General features: G+C 38.2%; 1 protein-coding gene across 1 annotated transcript in view; it reads right to left on the reverse strand.

Annotated features, from left to right (window-relative positions):
- Nucleotides 1–21,737, reverse strand: part of PRKAR2A (protein kinase, cAMP-dependent, regulatory, type II, alpha) — a gene marked incomplete at its 5' end in the record, with an annotated part of 35,507 nt that extends 13,770 nt beyond the window's left edge. The window contains 3 exons of the mRNA XM_010082897.1: nt 3,391–3,474; nt 4,637–4,689; nt 21,702–21,737. Of these exons, the coding sequence (XP_010081199.1) occupies nt 3,391–3,474; nt 4,637–4,689; nt 21,702–21,737 (173 nt within the window). The remainder of the gene's footprint in view (nt 1–3,390; nt 3,475–4,636; nt 4,690–21,701) is intronic.
- Between the last annotated feature and the right edge of the window lie 276 nt (nt 21,738–22,013).

The following is a 22,013-nucleotide window of genomic DNA, read 5'->3' on the forward strand; positions in this document are numbered from 1 at the left end:
TATGTCCAAATGGCTTAACTTATGCATACCATCTCAGTGCCAAAGCACACATGCACAGCAAGCTCTCACTTGGTATAATCTGACACAGCCTCACTGCAATGGATAAGTATTGATTTATGTCAATAGTACATACATTTCATTATATGTATATCTAGAAACTGCACCGTGAATGATTTGTAACTTATTTGTACTGTTATCATCTAAGAGCCCCAGTCATGATCAGGACTGTACTGAACAGACTCTATACAGACAGACTTATCTCCCCAGATAGTCTGTATCTCAGAGATCCTGCAATTCCAGCACAAGATGAGATCAGACAGGTACGGATGGGGAGCACATGCAGAAAATGGGATACTGCTGGTCTGCACATCAGCTTCAAGCTAGGTTTCTCTGATAAGCCACGACTAAAATTTTTTTGTAGGCAGCACAGCCAGGGAAGCTGTGAAAGCCAAGAGAGATGATGCCATACAAATGTCTTGCCTCAGTGCTGAGCTGCTTTACCATCTTTGTTATTCTATGCAATAGACTTTCATTGCATTTTCACTGACCAGAGGTTCAAAGTTGACGATGCAGATCACAGCTGAGTTTCTAAAAATATACTGCATGAACACACAAACTAGTCTTTATGCTGCTAAATACATTTGAAACTTTTACTGCACTCCTTAAGTTGGGAATAATTGTTGCAGCATCCGTAGGCACCACTATATTGCAAGTATTGCCTATCTTTTCACTAGAGTCCTATTTTCTTGTCTTTAAAAACTCTCCTGATATTTAAACTAAACAAACAATCATCGCATGAAAGCCATTTATTTTAACCACATATTTCTCAGCACGCATTTAAGTAACAGTTGTCAGAAAAACAAGCAATGTAGACTTTAAAAAGCTTTTTTAAAACACTGTAACTCAATAATGCTTTATTTGGAGGACAAAAAGGCAAAGACTAATCATTTTAAGTAAATAAAACACTAAGCTCTTCTGTCAATAAAAGGACAAGCTTCATCAGATTTCTGAACCGTAAAAAAACCTCTTGGTTTAAATATGGGTACTAAGCATGCTCAGGGGCCTTGCTGGTACAGATGACAGTCATTGCTCTCACCCAGTATAAAATTCAGTCGTAACTAGAATTCCACGAACTCATTTATAATACACGGTGGAGCCTATGCATGATACATCACACAGACGAAACTTTTAACAGGAGAGAAGTTCTCTACTTTCCCAGCACTTTATATTGAAACATAAATCAGGCTTATCACTGGGGATGCTCAAAATCTCCGTGTTAAACTCTGCAACAATCTGAATTGATTTTAGTCCAAAGTTCAACACGAACCTTGCTAGAAGAGATCCACTGGACACTGACTCCCTTGTGTTTGACACCAAGTATTACAGCAACTATTTATGCAAGTAAAGACATTTAAAAGGGCTGTTGAGTCACTGGGCCTAAATTCAGCACAGTTCACCTTAATGCGATCCATGGAAAAGGGATGAATTTGAACCTAAATGCAACCAGTGAAAAAGGGATGAATTTGGCCAGGACATTTGAGTCACACAATCATATTTGTTCCTAAAGGGGTTTTATGCAGTTTTCTTGTTGTTGGGTTTGTGTGCTTGTATTTAACAGCTTTACATGGCATTCTTTAGAGGTTACAAAGCAAAAGAACATATTTTGAGCCTTAATTTTAAAGCTCCTCACAATTATTAAAGGACAACATACACTGAGCAAAAGCAGCAGCCATGCATTCTGCCTTCCAGTGGGTACTCTACAGCCACCCTTCCAAACCAGTCACATTATACAGAGAGAGTTAAAAGAAATTATTGGGAAGAGGGGTGAAAGAATGCATGTTCCATAATCCCTGTATACCTCTTACTAGGAAAGCTCTCCCCTCTCTGCTAAGTAAGTGCCCTTTATCATACTATAATCAATGTATGGGCTGCAGTCACCTTTTTCAGCCATGTGCTATCTTAAAGCCTGAGTCTTTAGCAGTTGCAGTTAAGATCATTTCCATTACTTCTCTCCTCAGCTGCTCAGAAAGCTTTTTCTAAGAAGCAGTATTTTTCCAAGCCCACTTTCTCAGCTCAAATTAATTTTTCAGTTATCTTTAAATATCAGTTCACTATTAATTTTTGCTTCTGGGTGTTTTTGCTGGATGGTAAAAGATTGGCCTACTCAATTCGAATGGTGATCACATTTTGTACATACCCCTTGAGCTGTTCTTAAATATGCTTCATTTTTTCACTGGACATAATCAGATTATTTGCAAAAGGATCCTTTAAAATGTCTTAAGTAAATAGACTTAATGACAACAGGAATCCCAGAACAGTGAACGGCCAGTCTTGGAAACGAGAGCTTTCAAGGAAACTTTCAGACAGAACGTCAATGCCTTAAGCCTGCTGCAATCAAAAGTTTTCAACAATTATTTTGAGAATGCAGTTCAATGACCCTTGGGGTTTGTACAGCAACCAATAGAAGAGAACTTCCCAGTTTTCAAGGAAAGCTGGGCAGTGTTTCTGAAACCATAAGCTACCACATCCATCCTTTCATATCTCAGGCAAAGCTGAATGGTTCAAACCAGAAAGCTGCAGGGACCTTCACTGGCATTGCAGCTTGCATTCTTCCCCAGCCTGTAGTAGGGAGGTTGTGTTTTCACGGAAACACCAGACCAGAGATGAGATGTATTTGTTCTATGGCCTCTCAGAGGCTGCATTAGACCATCTCCAAAGGTCTTTTCCTGAACTATCCTATGATCCTCATTAAAAAAATTCACACCAATTAAGATTACTAAGTGTGAGCAAGGGAGACATTCATCATTAAAACTTAATTCTGAGGCAATGAGTAATTAATAAACAATTTCAGCACTAAAAATAAGATGAGTAGGAACAGGAACAACCTAAAAACATTACATTCATTTACAAAAAATTTACTGACACATTGGCATTGAAGAAAAATGTGCAGCAATCTGAAATCATGCAAATGTGGATAGTGCTCAGTATCACAATTAAGTAATTTCCCTTTTAAATTGCCCATAAAATTATGAACTGTTTCCTCAGGAAAAGTAAATCGGGTGCAATGTTACCCAAACAGCAAATATTGAAAGATGAGCAAAAGAATTAAAAAAAAAAAAAAAACAAACAAAAAAAACCACTTTTCTCCAACAGAAAAAAAAAATTAATTTGTGGGGAAGGGGATCTGAAAATGACGGCAACTGACAATTTGACATGTTTGTTTATATTGTTCATTGATTGTTGATCTCCAAACACATGTCCCAATCCAGCCTGCATATAATAATTCATAAACTATCACAATGCAAACGAGTGTCTGGACTGTTAGATCACGCTATTAACTCCGCCTACAAACCATCAACTCCAGTTAAAATTTCCTTAAAATTATATTACCTGATCTAGGTTTTTGAAGAGCAGGATATCTTTACATGCTTCCTGCAGTCTGCATCGCTGTTCATCAGTTTTTGGATGAACTACCTTTAAAACAAAGTAAAACAAAACTGTCATGACAACAAAGAAATATGAAGGTTCAGACTGAAACTTCAGACAGAAAAAGCAGAATACAATTTTTGTTACCTCTTTCCATTTCCAACATCTCATCAGGTTAAAGGAACCAACACTCACTGTGTCATAAAAATGTTCATATATGTGCTTGTTGGGGACTAATTATGAAAACATATATAAAAATATTAATTATGTCACATTTACCACATTAACTATATTTATGGAATAACAAGGATTCTCAAAACCAGTTCCATTAGTAGGCATTTCTAAAAATACATTGTCTAAAGTTGAGCAGATCTCAGATACTTGTTTTAAAAGGAGATTGAATATTGAATCAGCAGTCAGGAAAATTAAAACTTTTGATGGAGTTAATATATCCAGGTTTACAAACGTTTGGATCTTTTTTTTCTTTTTATAGCATCTTATTTATGAAGTATCTTCTTTTTTATGAGAAATTAAATTAGACTTAGATTTTAATTGCAGAAGTGTAAACATCCTTGAGATGGCATCTGGAAATGGAACACCAGAAGTCCAGAGAGAAAACATTGACCCTCACCAGCCAGGCTACAAGATTTGCTCACATAAAACAATCTCTAAAGAAATATAATTACAGCATCTGGACTTGCAATTCCTAGAAATTCCCAATTTTCAAAAACAGCAGAACAACAGGTGGTCACAGTCTCGAAAATATTTCAACAAAGTATTTCTCCTACCAAGGCAGAACTGCTTTGACAAGAAAGGCAGTAAAAAGCATGGGAGGAATTTTAAGCACCCACGAAGAAACAGCTGTGAGTAAGCTTAGCTAATTCTTCACAACAGCATCGATGCTCTAGGAATTGCCTCAACAAGCTTTTAAGATAATTAACACAGGAAAATATCCATAATTTTAAAGATATTACACCTAAGCACAGCTCTCGAGTCCTTTGAAGCAAAATCATATTAAAGCTACAGTGACTACAAAAGTGCATGAGACAAGGTGGCCCTAAATTTCAGAGCAATGTCACTTTGTCAGTGTCAGCACACCACACAGCCTCTCGGAACAAAATGCACAAGTGGTAAGGAAAAGGTGACGTACAGACATCTGCCTGTCAAACCGTAGAGAGAACCATGCATGATGCAACTCACTCATTCTTACCCTTTGTTCTGTATCTTCTTCCTCTTCATCTGGATTGAAAGCTTCGGCACAAACTTGGAAGAAAAAGAAAGGAAATTAGTAAAAAGAAGCAATTACACAACAATATCAGACAAATCAAGTTTAAATTCCTTTCTTCTATTATTTTATTTTCCTACAGGAAAAACAAAATTACTTCTGTTTTTATGTTGTCATTGTGTCAGTGGCTTAAATCCTGCCTATTCTCTGAGCAGGCACAGCACGGCTGTTCTCAAACTGTCATGCAATAAGTCCGTAACTTATAATAGAAAATAATCTTGCCTAGCGAGTACTCCAAAGCAGGCACACAGATTTCCTTTGAATTCTTACACTCTCCATTCAGATTCATTTACAAACATCTTGAAAATGCAGGGGAAAAACACTGCCGCTACATTGCTTTGTCCTTTGCAGTGCAATAAATACAGCAAAACACACTAAAAAGTACAAGGAGGCTCCACCTCAAGTCAGATTTGCAATTATCTGTATTTTGGGGTTTTTTTGATACAGAGAATTCCCATTTACACAGAAATTAACCTGGGAAATGAACAGTCAGCTTGACTATAGAACATTCTATGACAAAAAAATAATGCTTAGTTCCCTCCCCCATATGCTCCTATATCTTACTACATTTGAATCAAATCAATGTCAAGTTATGGTATAAAAATAACTTTAAAAAATACACAAAGCGATTGTTTTAAAAAGGACGAGAACATTTGTGGAAACCATACACTAGCACACAGGAACAAGGCTCTGCCAAACACGTCGTTATAACTACAGGATCAATTGTAAGAGGGGCAATGACAATGGTGAGCTTCTAAAATTTCAAACCATTTTTGTTCAGTTTTAATACTTCAGAAAAGGTTTATCTTCACTTAGCTTAACAATCATGCTGTTACACAGTTTTACAAAATTAAACACAGACACTTTTGCCTGCCAAAAGCTTATGTCTCCAGCTCAGACTTTCTTATTAATTCATGGACATTTGCAGTTCTTGCCTGTCAAAGTGAACTCTACAATCTACCTAGCTGCATAGACAGTCAGAGAAAGGGAGAGTCCTGTTTTCATATACTCTGCTCTTACTTTAATAAGGGTGGTCTTACTTCTGAGGCTATTCACTACTTTTAAAATTTTACAAGGAAGCACAGACAAGCATTTTTTCTTTGTACTTTATCCAGCATCCTGACAATACTGAAGACTTGGCAGAATGCCCAGAAGCTCACTGCAATGACATCTAACCACTGAATGGACTTAGAAAGTATAAATAAAAGCATGCAGATTTTAAAAAAAAAATCTAGAAGGCTTAGCATTCAGCAACTTGCCAATAATTTGAAAACACATACAAGACTATTGACCTTGTCATCATGCTTTCCAAAGGACTATAAAAATGCACAAATCCAGCATCATTTGCTAGGAAAGACTTGCATTTGTTTTTTTCCCCTGCCTAAAAAGGTACAGGTCTTTCATAGCAAATTAGATTTTAATTCCTTTTTTTTTCCTGGAGAGGTTGAAGAGACTAGAATACAACACAAGGATTCCATTTATCCAACTGCAATGTAAAAACCCAGTCATGCAATCATTCAGCATTTAAAGAGTAGTTATTGCTCATACAATAAACCCAGTGTCGCACTGCCTCTTCTCGTTTGCACCATTTAACGATACAGAAACAGTGTATGTACAGAGCACCTACAACAAACACACGCTTCTGGTTTAACAGAGTGGTCCACCCACATGTAGGGCAGACACTTTACAAAGCACAAACAGCATTCTTTCCCAGCTAAAAAAAAAAGTATAGTCCGCCCCACAGTCCAAAGATGACTGTATTATGGGAAGGTAGATGCCTACAAAGCTGCAGAACTCGGTCTGATAGGCAAAGATCCACTTAATATGCAACACAAAGGCACTAACAAAGAGAACACTTATTAGCATTTTGGTGTCAATGCTTTCCTCCTCCTTTCATTTTACAGTGAGGATCAAAGTCTATTGTGAAAGCTTTGGATTTTCTAATAAGGAAAATTTTCTTAGAAGAAAGGCTCCTTGATTTAAACAGTATGGTGAAACTAGAGATACCAAGTATCTCTATTCTTTACAACCAGCATATCTTATCAGTAACTAGAGTTCAGTTCTTTTTCATGCACTATAGTACCTGCTATAAATTCACTTACATACATTTCTGACAGTACCTGACATAGAAGCACACCCGAGCTGTGTATTAATTCAGAGATTGCTGTCCTTTATTATATCGTTCTACCATTTAAATTCACAATATTAAACTGCAAACTAGATTATGTTCCTGCCTCCACTGCAGGGAAGCCATTGCTAAGAATACCCTTTGGAACTGAGGAAATTCTCTTCAAGATTTCCTTGGAAAAACAAGTTTCATTACCACAGCTAAGATGACAGCATTAGAGCAAAACCTTATCTCAAAAACATGCAGCAATCAAAACAACACGGTTCTCTGCAACTTAAGTATCAAACAGCTTTGGCTGGGATTTGGACGTGTCAGCCTCCCCTATTTCATCTTACCCAGTAAGGGGAAAACCAGCTGCACAAAGACCAGTAAGGATACAGACTGGACTGAGGGCCCTTCCCTTACACATGGAAATCACTTCTGCAGTGTCCATGAATGGGCACCACAGAAATACTACAAAAATGTGCCAAAAATATTACTTCTTCCCGTGCTGACACATGGAAAGCCTTCCCATTATACTCTTCATCCTGCAGCCTCCTGCTGGCATTTCTTTTCTGATGTATAAGCAGCAGGACAGACATTTCCGACTTTGACTGACAGCTCTGATTGACAGGGAAAGCTGTAACACCTAATGTAACAGATCTGTTGTGGGATGGTTAAAAAAGGGGAGAGAGACAAAAATGACTAATTCTGACCTAAAGCTTAAATTAATATTGTGATATGCTGGGAAGCCCACAGAAAGCTCTTCAGCCTACTCACAACAACCAACAGCACCTTCCAAATATTTTAAAACATGACTAACGCAAAGGAAAGGCACACATTACGTCAAGACCATCCTGCGGTTTATGTCACTTTAGGTCCAATTTTTCTTACCACTATTTTTAATTGGTAAATTACTTTTGGAAGTCTTACCGGTGAACATACCACCTGCCAAGATCCGTGTCTCAGTCTTACCTTCAAAACATTTCATGTTATCTGTGCTCAAACAGTGCCGCTTCTCTACTCTGAAAAGAACTCCTGTAACTACCCTAAACTCTGCCAACCCCTGTAAGAAATGTATGGAAATGAATTCCAGGACTCCTGAAGGTTAGTTGTTTGGGGGTTACAGTACAGCCAGTCCAAATGAAAAACCATTTGATCTTTCATCTCGGAGGAAAAACACACTTGCCCCACTATTCATGGCTGAATTCCCATATTAACTATTTCAGTGAAAGACGTACTCCAAGGCAAGTTTATTCCCACATGGTTATCCTGAAGAAATGTGTTGGTAGCATCTTTTCAGACTCATTAAACAACAACTGGAAGGGATGTTTCTCTGAAGGTCACACAGCCCAACTCACCCCGTCCCTTAAAGGGCAGCTACTTGCAGTGCTAGATTGGGGCTGACCTGGAAACCTCCCTGGGCAAAGATCACACTTCTCTCTGGCCAACCTGCTCCACTGTTGCATCACCTTCCTGGGGAAGAAGTTCTTCCTAATGTGCAACCTACAGCTCATAAATATCTTGATATAGTTTGAAGTGACTTCTGAAATCACACCTTGCCTATGTGAGATTTTCAGCACAACGCTGCCCTTGAGCAAACGCTAAGCACAAATGCATCATTGAAAGTTACGTACAAGTGTGACGCACACCCCAATTACGTATTTCCAATACTACAGCTGTTATCAGCATATATCACGCAGACCAAGCTTCCTTCCAAATCTGCCCACATAGATCAAATAGATTTGGAACATAAAAAAACAGGTTTCAGTTTTAAGCAGCTTTAAGATAAAAAGAAATTCATGTTTTTATCCTACCAGCTACATTTAGTGTCTCTTAGATTCTGCAGCTTCTACTGCTAGTTTAGCTTTCTCCTCATACGGCACCTTCTTTGGCTTTCAAGAACAGGCACATCTGTTAACACTTCTGAAGGCTCAGAAACGATACAACTTGATCGCTGCTTTGTTATGTAGGTGACAGCATCTGAAAGCAACAAAGATCCTTCTAGCTACAGCAATGACACAAGCAACGGAGGGGTGAGGGGGAAGCACAGGGTGGGGAGAAAACCAGAAGTAGCAAGAAAAGTTTGGCAGTGTAAACACCACCTTTGTTTATGCAAGTTTTAATCGCTCCCAAGATAATATTGTTCTGCAAATTATGTGTTTTGTCAAGATCAAAGTCCTTGCACTCTATGCAAATCTGCATAATAGTTCAGCATTTTGCTCCCATAAGCAAATAAAGCCTTTGTGAGAAATGCATCCCATCCCCGTAGTTGAGAGACCACTGCTACTTTTTCTCAAAATAGCAGCCAAGAGGCCTGAAGACCTTCAGACACACACAAGAGGAGGAAAAATTTTCATACTGGATATGAAAATTCTGTTTTTACGTAAGTTGAATGCATTGTTAAAATTTCATTGTTGCTGGAAGAAGTAGCAAACACATGCTCTGTCATATTGTCTTTGCAATTCTGGACAGCACCTTCTGGAGTGAAATCCTATTCACTCGTCTTTACTTCCAAAGATGTCTTACCTCCAATTGATCCTAAGAGTCCCATTAATGAAAATCCACCCAGAGTAGTACATGCAGACAACTTCTCCAGTTACTTATTCAGATCAGTAATCTTGCACTACATTTAAGGTGACATTCTTTGCACTTGAGTTTGCAAAGCTGCAGTCGGTCTCTCAAGGGACAGATGCACAGCCTCTTCTGGCAGCACCACGCCAGCTGGAAAGGTGACCACTTCCAGTGGCTTGTCATTCCCTCTTTGACAGCCGAGTTGCTAAAGCAGGCACTTCCAGAAGGATGGAGTCGAGATGAACTTAGGAAGCTTAAACAGAGCTTATCCATGTGTCTCTGCTGGCACAGCTCAATGTGGTTTTCTGCACTTCGGAAACAACTTCAAGTTTCCTCTCACTTTTGTTGCTGGATAGCTCAGAACTTCTTGGTTGAGAAATTGCACTTTTTTTCCCAAGTTAAAGATCTCATGTCAAAGCAGACAACAGAGTCATACCTCGATTCAGCATGCGGGAAACAGAACCTGCACCCATTTGCACTACCTGAACAATTTGCACATTTAGGACAGTTAGAATGAAAAGCAGCAACACTGACACCTGAAAAACACTTAAACCATCTGCAGGAAAGTCAGCTCTTTCAGCCTTCAATTAACTAACGAGAACTGACTGAAATCAAGTGTAATTTTTTTGTTAAAAAGAATGTCATTGCGCGAGCCCAAAATTCAGATCTCAGGTCTAAAAAGACTGGTCTGTCTCTTTACTTTATGTGCCACATGAAAATCCTCAGCTGCACGAGTACCCGCAGCAGTACCACCTCGTCACTTCATTCTTAATTCTCAGAGACATAACTGAGACACAACTCACAATGACTGGGACTTGAGCAAGCAACACCCCCTCAAATCTTTGTCAAATACCAACGCAGAATATTCAAACACACAACCACCTGCATGACCATATATGTCAAAGCAAGCGTAAGATTTTTTTAGTTGAGAAATATTTAGGAATATTTAGAAATAATGAATTTAGGTGGTAAAGGAAAAGAACCAATTTTCAGTTCTGTAAACACCTTCAAATTTCATTTAAAGTTATAAGGAAATTAAAATAAAATCAACTCGTCTCTTCACAGGCAGAGTTATTCTGCGTTACAGATTAACTGGGAAGATACAAAGTCACTTGGTATGCCTGTGCCAAACCAGGTCAGTCCAGCCAGGATTACAGGCTCAGCGCAGCTCCACACACGGTCCCAAAGCCTGCTCAGGTTCGAGAGCTGCACAGATCATTTTGTCAGGCAAAGAAGCCCGTGAGACACTGATAAGCCTGTGAGGCCCTAAAATCCTGCACTGTCTCACCCAGCTCTGCCAGCGCTGCCTCTCTGGACAGTTGTACACACATAGCAACAGGTAATTTAGGGGAAGAAAGGGGGGAAATGTTCACCCGGCTTACCCAAAGCTTTGCTTATACCCTTAATTCAACTTGAAAACGCCCATCTCTGGTGCGGATGTTAATGATTTCTCAAGGCCCACTACCTCAGTCAAACAGTCACAGGCAGAGCTTGAAAGGACCCCTCGAGCTCACAGCTACCCCAAGGCACAATTCTGGACAGAGGTTTTTGCCCAGGAAGGTTTGGGCACTGCAATCGTTTAAGAGAACTGGCTGAGGTACTACAGTGCTTGCTATCCTTGCCTTTAGAAACCTTCGATAACCATTCCCTCCGTGTGATTACGTGCTTCCCAGTGGAACTATCTAAGCCTGTTCTCCCATTCGCTTTCTCTCCAATATACGAAGACAGAAATGCAACAGTTCCAGTGACAACGGCTTGTGATAAAACTGTAATGCCAGTGTCACACATCCTACTGCAGACTACATTTCAGTCACGAGTTCAGAACAGACTGCATAATCAATTATAAACGCCACCTTTTTCACAATGTGGTTTTTGTCTTTGCAGAAAATCCAACTCCACATCCACAGACATCTTTTCCACCAAGATGCCTAAGTACAGGCAACATAAACCCTTCAAAATACGACAATTGGTTGACAACTATTTCCATATGTACATTTGGTTTTTATTTTCTGAATGCATTTTTCAAATATTTTTACTAAATTCATATAGGTTTATCAAAAACTGTGTTAAAGTGTTTATCTAAAAGGCTTCATCATCACATACAGAGTAAAACAATTCAGTGCATTAGAGCAGAACAGCCACTAAAATGATACAGCCACTAATTAATTTTTTTTTTCCAGTACAGGAAGATTTGGCAAAGTATTCAAAATTACATTTCCCTATGGGCATACGAGAACTTTAATGATGCAAGACCTAGAATAATCAACGGAAAGTAAATAATCATAGTCTCTTTTAGATTTCTATCTTTACATGCATACAATGAAAGCAGTACATGCAGACAATGCTGCTCCAACTACATTTTAAAGACAAACAGAAAACACTTAACTTATGATACAATGCGTTCCTACTCAATTATTATTGCTAAGTAGGCTTTGTTCAGGGCTTGGCTTTTTGTTTTGTTTAACTCCTTCTGCAACATAGAGTATCTGGGATGGAAACTGCCCCAAGTTCACTGCCAGGCCTCGCTGTGCCACAGCCATCCCACACGTCGCAGGGGCATACAGCACTGGACAAATAACAGAGCAAAGGCTCCCGAGCACCCTTGAGAACCTGCTCCTGGGATCTGCTATGGAAAGACATTTCTTGTCAAAGTAAGAGGCAAACTGGGGGGGAGGCATCCTACCGAACTGCAAGGAAACTTCAGAAGACATCCTCAGCCTGTAGATCTTTATTTAAATCCTCCTCCTACTCGGGAGCAATTCAAACATTAGAACTTGTGCCAGTGCAGGACTGGGGACAGAACTCTCTTAGGCTCTTCTCCTACCTCTTTGGTGTAACTACATGAACACGATATTCGCCTTTTTCTTTTTTTTTTTTTTTTAATTAAACCAACAGCTGTTTATCATTGTATTTGCTTTATGTCATTGCCTGTTGAATTATATACAGGCACAACTTTTACTTAATACCTGTATGTGAGTTACACAAAGTGCTTTAGCTTGTCCTTCCCCTTCACATGCTCAGAGGCAGTTACGGTGTCATACTGTCCCACCCTACAGAAGCCAGGTGCTGGAGAGGAACAATAATAAAGTCAGGAGGCTGCTTTATTTCATAGAATAAAACACTGGCAAAAATAACTGAATAAAATGCATCTAGATCATCTAAATACACATTTGTGCATACACTCCAATAACCCTACATAATTGCAAGACTATAGTTTTTGATAATTTGAAATCCTACAATTTACAAAGGACTTACTGTGAAAGCACTCTGCAGATAAAAACACAGCACTCTGCAAGTCGCCTCTGTCCTGTACAGCTGGAGAAGCCAAGGGACAAGATTACCTGATTTCACAGAAGCCATCTGCTAATGAAGCTGCAACCAGGGCTCCTGCACTTTTGGCTTCCACGTGTCTATCCCTAACAGCAGAGCCCAGTATCCCACCAGACACTACTGTGCTCTGGGCCTTGCACTAAGAGGTGAGTCTGCATGAAAAATAAAAAAACAACAAAAAGCTTTCCATTGTGGTAGAGGACTATTTGAAAATAAGAAAGCTCTCCATGCGGCAGAATCAAAGGAGTTCACAGGTCTGACATGGTAACAACCAAACCCAAAATATTGTCCCTTGGATCTTAAAGAGTAATTTAAAATTTGCTACTTCTGTTTGCAACTCCCTCTACTACACCTAAACAAAAATCTGACAACAGCAGCACGGTATTGTTTAGTTACACATTATTATTCTGTGTGGTGCAGCCAGAGAAATTCAACGGAAGCAAGCTTTATTCTTGCAAGTTCAGAAATCAGAAGACTGAAATGGATAAACATGCTGCTGACCTTGTTCAAGCCTTCTAAGAGAGCCTTACTGATGAGATAGTCAGCCATAAAAAAGGTCTCCTGGAAAACATGATGCTACTACTATTTCAGAGCACCCAGCTTCACAATTGTAGAAGTAAAGCTTCTGCTTTAATGATCTTCTGTCCTAGCCTATCACATAATCTTACCACATTTCTAAATGTTTACATAACCAAGGCAGTTAAAACCAGAAAGTAAGCACCAAATATGTTTACATGCCTGATAAAAAGACTTTATTTCCGTTAAAAAACAGCATGGAGAACATTCATTTTACATTTAGTTTACATCAAAACACCACAAGTTCCAAGAAAGGGGTCAAATATATACCTTCCCCCTCCCCCCCCCAAAAAAAAACATGTATCTTACAGGCTTTTAGTTGCAAACAGTAAATAGGAAAGAATCTAGCTGAGGAATGAAACAGAAAAAGTGTTTTTCCAGTCTACAAATGAGAAATTCTCTTTCGGTTTTCAGACCAAGGTAACTTTTGCTTTTGTACTTGAAATTCTGATATATTAATTGCTAAACCTGCAATAAGGCACACAGTATTTTAAAAGAACCCCAGCATCTTGGGAAAAGTGCACTGAAGCACTTGTGTGTTAGAGCAAAGCAGATATTTAGCAATGAAAATTACCCACATCTTTCTGACATCTGTCGTGACAGAGAATTGAAGGATGTCAAAGTGTTAGAAGGCATTTCTGAAATTAATGGTTGAGCAATTTAGATACAATTTTTAAAGACTTCTAGAGAATGTCCAAATAGATTAAAAATCACATTACCCCTAATGGAACAAGTATTGCCTATTTACCTGGAGCGACAGTGAACAATATAAAACCAGCATGGTTTTGACAAAAAAGGATTGTGTGCAGAGCAAATATGTGGAAGCCCCCAGGTCCCTGTGCTTTGGCACGACTGCTTCCTGTCCTGGCACACAGGCAAAGCAGGGACTGCAGAAACCGACTGTCCGATCCCTTGAAGAAAAAAACAGCAGCGACCCCCATTTCTGTGCAGCTGCTGAGCAACTCAGGTGCCCTGGCTATCTGATTTGATGCAACTCACCTTCAGGATGAGTCAACTCTCGACTGTCGTGGCTCACGGAACAAACGGATTTCGGTTACAGGAAATACATAGTTGAAGTGGTCTGGCTAAAGACTAATATTAGGCAGAACTTCATCAGTTAGAAGTTGTGTGCTTTATTTATAACCACTTAGCTCTGTGTTTTTCCATTACAGAGGATTAGTGAGTTTAAGATTACACTCCTTCCTATCCCAAATTTTGAAGACATGGGGGAAACCTACATTCAGATGTGGTACTCTGAATCAGGTAAGTGCTTCAGGCAGTCGAGTACCCATGCACAAACCCTCTCCCAAAGTCAAGCCTTGATTTACTAAGTCTGTCTTTAAGTGAGAGCACTATAAAAATGTCCACAGCAATTCCTGACTGAGATTGCTTCAAATACTCTCTGTAGCTAGTTTTCAGCATGCTGACTAAAGCTTGGCATTATTTGGAGTACACAGAGTCTCATCAAGGTGTTCTGGTGTTAAAAATGACCGAGTGAAGTTTCTGAAAATACATGGGATGTCCTTTTATATTTAAATCAGGTATGTTTAAACTTTTCTATTCTACATGGACTATTCAATCCACTTCACACTTAACCTGACCTTGCAATGACCTACACTCCCATTAGTGTATTAACCGGTACAAGAGCACAACATCTATGGCTTTGTCTGAAGTGCTGCCTTATTTATTCACAAGAAAAATACAAAGCACATCTAACCCCTGAGGTCACTCCAAATATACACATCACAGCACCATGTTTTGCACCAAGTATAAAACTGTCTTTTTAGCCTGTATTGTGACATGCATTTTGAGATTTCCTCCAGTGTTTGCATTCAATTTCTTGTGCACAAACTATTTGGGAATATTTTCTTTTGGGCTTTAATTCACATGTTGAAAAACAGCTTGGGTTCAAAACGAAAGGAAAATAAAACAGTTCTCCTCTTTCCCATCTCACCTCAAAAAAAGAAAACTAAATTCCAACCCATCAATAAGTGAGAGAATGAAATGTTATTAAAAAAATCAGCCGAAGGTTGATATTTTCAAAAGTATTTATGTATCTACACATATGGACTAGCATTTATGCAGGGTTTTCAAAGATCTTTCATGTAAAAGAGTTAAGGAAAGTTAATCACCTGCATCTTCTGCCACCTGAATCCTTTTGAAAAATTGGTCCTTACTGCATTAATTGCTTAATAAATGTGCATAGCTATACCTTATTCTCCTGATCAATAAATAGGACTAATTTGAGTTAAGATTCTTTACTTCAGATGAACAATTTGTAATCATTATGTAACACCATAAGCATGAACAATTACAAAGGTTAAATTAAAAAAAAAAGGAGAAAACTGAATGAATTGTACTCCACTGTAGCCCCTGTATTCACTTATATTTGCATTGTGTAGATGGGATCAGATTTTTTGTGATCAGGTATTGCACTGACTTAAGTTTCAAATAAGGATGCTCACTGAGTGTTGTATTTCTCTTTATGTGGTAAAAAAAAAAAAAAAAAAATCAAGCAATTACAAGCAGAATTATTCACAACAGTGTGAAATCCAAGTAATTGTGAAGTCACGACTGTTCATTTCCCAAAATAAGCTTTTCATTATTCACTGACTGCCAATTACACGCCAAGAATTTTTAAATAAGTCCCAATATTGCAAATAGAGAAAACAAGCTTTTTTTGTTGTTCTTTAACGAATAATGATTCAGGCGCTTCCTTACAGGAGAGCACCCACACAATTTATCACCACTTTCATCTGTCATCCCACACATTTGGCTTTTGCTCATATCAACATTTTTCAAAATTAATTATTTTCTCTCTAGTTATAATATCAGTTTTGCAATCATTAGGGCTAGCAAAAAATGACAGAAGCATCAGGTTGTTGAAACAGGAAAACTGCCATTCGTAAAAATGTGAATTTTTGAACTCAGAAGTCTCTTACAATTTATCATCAGCCTGAAAATGTTTCAGCAGAAGTTATTATGCCATCAGCTTTCTAAGACAGTTAATAATCAATATAGAAATTCATTAAATAGCTGCAAGAGAAGAAACCAGAGCATGATTTTCAAGTCACCCTCTGATAATCAGATAGGCTGGTAAGTAGAAAGCAAAGAGAATGGCACAGAGAAAGTTAGTTACGCAGTCTTGCTCCCTTCATGATTTGAAGTGATAAGATTTTATCACTGAAGTAGTAGATCATATCCTGCAAGAAAAAATACTCAAAGCAACCTCCCCAAAAAAGTGTTGCTTCTTGCTTCCTTGCTACTATTTTGATGTCCTAATTTAACAGAAGCCCAAAACCGTATTCTTCACCAAATACAAACATGCTGCATGGCAATAATTAATATAAAATCTTTCTCAGAAAATGATTTTTTGAGCTGTCATTTTAAAAGGCTAAAAGCTACTAAAAAGATTTTATTATGCATAATATTATCATATCCTGACATCTCAACTTGTGAGGGTGTGAAGAAAATGCTGTATCTCAACTAGAAAGCCCAGAGAGATATCAGACTTTAACAACATATCTGCTTTACGAGGTGATTGCTCATCTTTGGTAGCAGCCAGAAGAACGAAGAATTGAAGGTAAAGAGTCTCCCATTGTCAAAATGGAGAAGAACCAGTGAGTCTGAAGTACCGACTGACACACAGGCCTCTTATGGAAGTTCACCTTATGAGGAAAGAAGAAGCCAGAAACTGTCAGGGGGCATTGATTTACACTTTATTCAAATACTAAATTCGATACCTAAACCCTCTAAAAATATCCTGTTAAAATTTTACATGAAGATGGGAAAAAAAAAAATCCCATACCATCCTATCAGATTACGAGAGAGAAGTAAAAAGACACATGGAAAATACTGTTTCCAAACCCAACATTTCTTGGGGACACTGACCATGTTAAATGTCAGTGACCCCAACAATGTCAACGTTCGTTATACACAGGAAAACAGGATTCAGTAACATTTAAACAAAATTATCCTCTACATATGTAAACATTTATTTAGCAATCATATCTTAGGAGAGGGCTTAGCACCTAATGCCAGGGACAGTAGATTTGATCCTTCCCAATTCACCGAATCTCTGCTGAAAGCTGTCCTACCAAAGGGACTAACTGAAGCAAATCTTATTAATTTGATTACTTTTCATGTTAACATGGAAATTGTCACAGATCCTGACAGTCATGTTACTTTGCTGGTATAAAAATATTAGGGAAATAACTATCATGTATTGCTTCCCTAAATTATATAATTCAATTATTCTGCTTACATCGTTGTTAAATGTGAAAACTGTAATCTCATTCCTACCCCACAGAGGCCAAAAGAAAATTGAGGGGGGAGTACAGGAACATGCAAGAGAGGTAAATCATACCAGGTCACTCAGATAAACAGAAATAACTGGAGAGAACAGATTAAAACCTTCTGCCACACATGTGTGGTATGAGTGTCATATTTTGTCAGATTTTTTTCTATCCCATGAGGAAGTCAGCAACTCTGCTGGAGAGTGGGTGTTCTGTGGAATGAATCAAAGGTGTCTAGAAACGGCAATATAGAAATCTAGCAAAAAACTTTACTTTTCTGAAACACGCTAAAACTGAAAAAGGAGAAACTATGCCCAAGTGAGACCGCAGTAGGCATCACGCTCTTCATTCCAAAACCACAATTAACTTCCATTCATATACTGCCAGGAGCAAAATTCTGCTCAATGTTATGTATCAGTTGTTATAGTGGGACAAATACCACTGCTCTCTTCCCTCTAGTTTTGAAATAGCTTGGATATTATTACTTGAGAAGGGAGATATCGCTGATCTCTCCCACCTCCCTGCACCCTGTAGTCACTAACCAAGGGCTGAGACTCTCACTGGTATCCTCTGCAGTCTCTTTCACTGCGGAAAATGAAGTGACTAACAAAAAGTTTTTCAGGAGCCCCTACGCTTGGAGGAAGATCAAGAAATGTAATCAAGTACGAATTTCAACGCAGTCCAGCTCCTGGGAGGAAGGAATCTGTAGGGTTTTCAGGCCATCCAAACCAAGCCTGGGCAGACGGAGTCAGTCAGCAAGCCGTGTAACATGAGTTACACAGGCAGAAGGCTCAGACATTGCTAATTCACTTAAAGCAGCAGCAAGAAGACTGGTCTACCGGGTAATTAGCACTGAAATTGCCCATGGCACCACAGTCTACAGCATCCTATAGCTAGGAGATTTTACAATTAGTGGGTTGGGGTTTTTTTCTTTTTAGTTTCTACATGGGGTTAGCTTATGATTTTGTAAACAAAGGATTATTTTAATCAAGTCAGCCACCAGCTTGTATACAAATTAGAACTGACCGACACAACACGTGCGGTTTGGGTGCACACCGTGGAACCTCAACATATTAGACGGCCAATCAGATAAATTTCTAGGGGAACATCAAGCTCTCATTTCTCTTTCTGCCCCTAGCATTTCCTGGAAAAGGCTGTTTCTCTTCATGAGAACACTACTTTACCACTCTGCACTTCTATAAATAATTCCATGAACATGATTAGATAAGCCCACCTTTTCCAGGATGACCCTCCTGCAGTCTATCACTAGTTCTCACTGCCCCACCCACAGACCCCCACTTTGCTGGCTGAATCTCTGACCAGCGCACAAAGCCATGTTTCTCTGGTCAAGAAGCAAATGGGATTCCTTGCAGAGCCTTTATGGCTATCAAACCTCCTGGAAGAGTTTAATGCCAAGCAAGCCAACACTATCCCTCCCCCTCGGGGAACACATCAGCCTAGGAAATGAATAAGTAGCAAATGTTGCAGAAATGGGGAGCACAAGTGAGGAGAATGAGTCCTCGTGTTCTCAGTGCTACAGGCTGAGAAAGAAGTAGTATGTGAGAATGTGCTACTATCACTTATGGGATATGAAAACAGTATAATCACTTTTAGTCAATGATTTGAGAAGTGTAGAAATTAAATTTGTTCTTCTTTTAGACAAACATAATATGAACAAGATATGGTTTAATGTACAAGGTCAGCTTGACCTTTCTAATAGATTACCATTTGTCAAACAGTTTTCTTAAATCCTGACTTCAAGTATTTTACTGAGACACCACATAAGCTAGAACTAAACTCATTTGCTCAAAAAGTGCAAAAAATACACTAAATGCAATCACAAAAAAACTGTGTGTGTCAGCTCTTCTTCTCCGTGGTTTGTTCTGCTTTACCTAATTAATTAAAACCAGATACATTGAGATACTACGCTGAGTAATCCATCATGCAAAGCTGGTTTGTTTTATAAAGAAAAAAGAAATCTTATAAAAATTGCCGAATGAAAAGGTTCTTAAAACCTAACACATCTAACAAGGAAATCGCATCAAATGCAGAGCATCAACAAGTTGGTTGTTCATTTTATGCAAGGGGTTATAAAATGTTGTTGCCTGTGGTAGCAGGGGGGCAAGTTCAATAACCCAGAACCACTCTTGTTCCTATTTGGGTACTGCTTGACAGACACAGCAAGTTTGGAGTGCAAACAAAAGAAAAACCCCAACCAAACAGCTCCCCACACCCCAAACCAGTAGGTTTGTACTTTTCATGCCACGAGAAGGAAAATGGGATCTCCCTGTATATGCATTGATGCTGTTTATATCTCTTTCACATTTTAACAAATCCTACTCTGATCATGATCTGTACATTGTATATCTAGAAAGTGAAGAAATTTTTTTTTAATTGTGAAAAGTATTTAACACACAGTAGTAAAATATACATATTCTATTAAGGTTTGTCTCCATGAGAATTCTAACATGTACAGTAAACTCTGAATTATTGTAGCTCCTCTTGGAGACGCAGTGTCATTAAGCATGTAAACAGTCCTTCTTAATCTAATTGCATAAGGTAGCAATTCAACTTTACATTTGCTGTTTACTTGTTCACATTAACCTTTAGACCCACTCACTGAAGAAATCTGGTTTTTAGCTAAGAGTAGCTCAGTACTGTAAAAGAACCAATATTATATTTCAGCACTGAAGATTCAAAAAGATTACAACTACCCTCTGATTAAGGCTCAACTTTTCAACTTCAGGAATAATCCAGCTTTATTTAAATTTAAATCTGAGATGTATTCACTTCTCATTTGTAAGAGTTTACTCTGTCAGCAGGTTTCAGAAAGGATCAGTTTAATTAGCAGAGAAATGAAAATGTCTTAGGACTCTCCAGATTAAGATACTCCACAACATATGACTTTCAACATTTACTATAGAGTACCAAACTCCATCATTCAAGATACATGAGAAATTTAGGCAAGAAAAAAACTGTAATAACATACCAAAACTACCAGCACTGTCAATTTAAGAGTTATCAAGTTCTCATTATACTCACAATCACTTACATGTTGTGGCATAAATACAGTCACACCCTTAATCATGCCCAAGCAACTTGTAATAAAGCAACTGAACTGCATGGGTATAAGGACATTTTGCACATAAATTTAAACAGGTCTTTATCTCATATATATTTATGTAACACATATATTATCAACAATGCCCCACCTTAACTATCATATCAAGGAACGTGTTGGATAACATACACAAACTGAGCAGACCTGAACTGAAAACTAGAGAGAAAACACTGAACACACTGGCATTTCCACAAAGACATTTTTCAAATCAGATCCGTAACAACTTTCTAGACCAGCTAAATGTTACAATTCAATATTTGAATAAAAAAAAGTAACTATGCAAAACCATCCACGGTGCACCTTGAATGAAAAAAACACAATACCTTCTCACCTACACGTAACATTCTGTTCACATGATACTGTTCAAAAACAACTTTTAAAAGAATTTGTTGGGAATAACAGCTACTCACTACAGCATTTAGTATTGGTTAAGATACAAAACAAACCAAAAAAAAGTGCAATCTGTGTCTCCAGAACAAGTGAACAGCCACAAATCCAGCAACTTTAAATATCAGCTGCACAAGCAAAGGGCTAAAACAACACAAAGAGGGGACACCCCCCACTCCCCATATTTCTGTATTCTAACCAGAGATAAAATTCTTAGCAACATGGAAGATTAGGACATGTATTCCAGCAGAAAGAAGGTGCCACTTTTTCAATTCACCACGAAGCAAACCTTTGCCATAATTATTATGTTGCATAAAAGTTCTGGGAAGTTTTTCTGGGTAAATCATTACTAGTGCTGAAGCTGCTTTAATAGTCTGTAATCACCCACATAACTGTTTTCTGAACTCCTCTCAACGTGCTGCCCATTGGTTTCTACAGTGAATTAAGAAATAATTCTAATTATTTCAAATAAAAATACGCAAGAACATGAGAAATAAGGCAGTGATGAAGAGTAAGCTCATTTTTAATATTAATTCCTTTAGTCAAATACACATTTCAGAACTTTTTCAGAAACATTACATTGTTAACAAGAAATCATACCTGATACTCTTCTGCTGTTTCGGTTAAAAACTGGAGCTGCAAAATAAACAAATCAAAATTTAAAATGTTATTTATTATTACAAATTCAAAGTCATCATCTTGAATCATCATGATGCATTTTTACTACACAAGTCCCATACTATCATCTCCACTTACTTGCGAGCCAATAAGTGTTTACTGAAAGCTAAAACTCAATATTCCAGAAAGCCATTACATGCTAGGATGGAGGGTAAGCAGTTTGTTGGTTTTTTTTCTTTACACCCAAAGTTACTTTTTTTTTTTTACAGAAGTTACCCAATCTTAACCTACATC

This window comes from Pterocles gutturalis, unplaced genomic scaffold, assembly GCF_000699245.1.
Source record: "Pterocles gutturalis isolate BGI_N339 unplaced genomic scaffold, ASM69924v1 scaffold9160, whole genome shotgun sequence".
NCBI lineage: Eukaryota > Metazoa > Chordata > Aves > Pterocliformes > Pteroclidae > Pterocles > Pterocles gutturalis.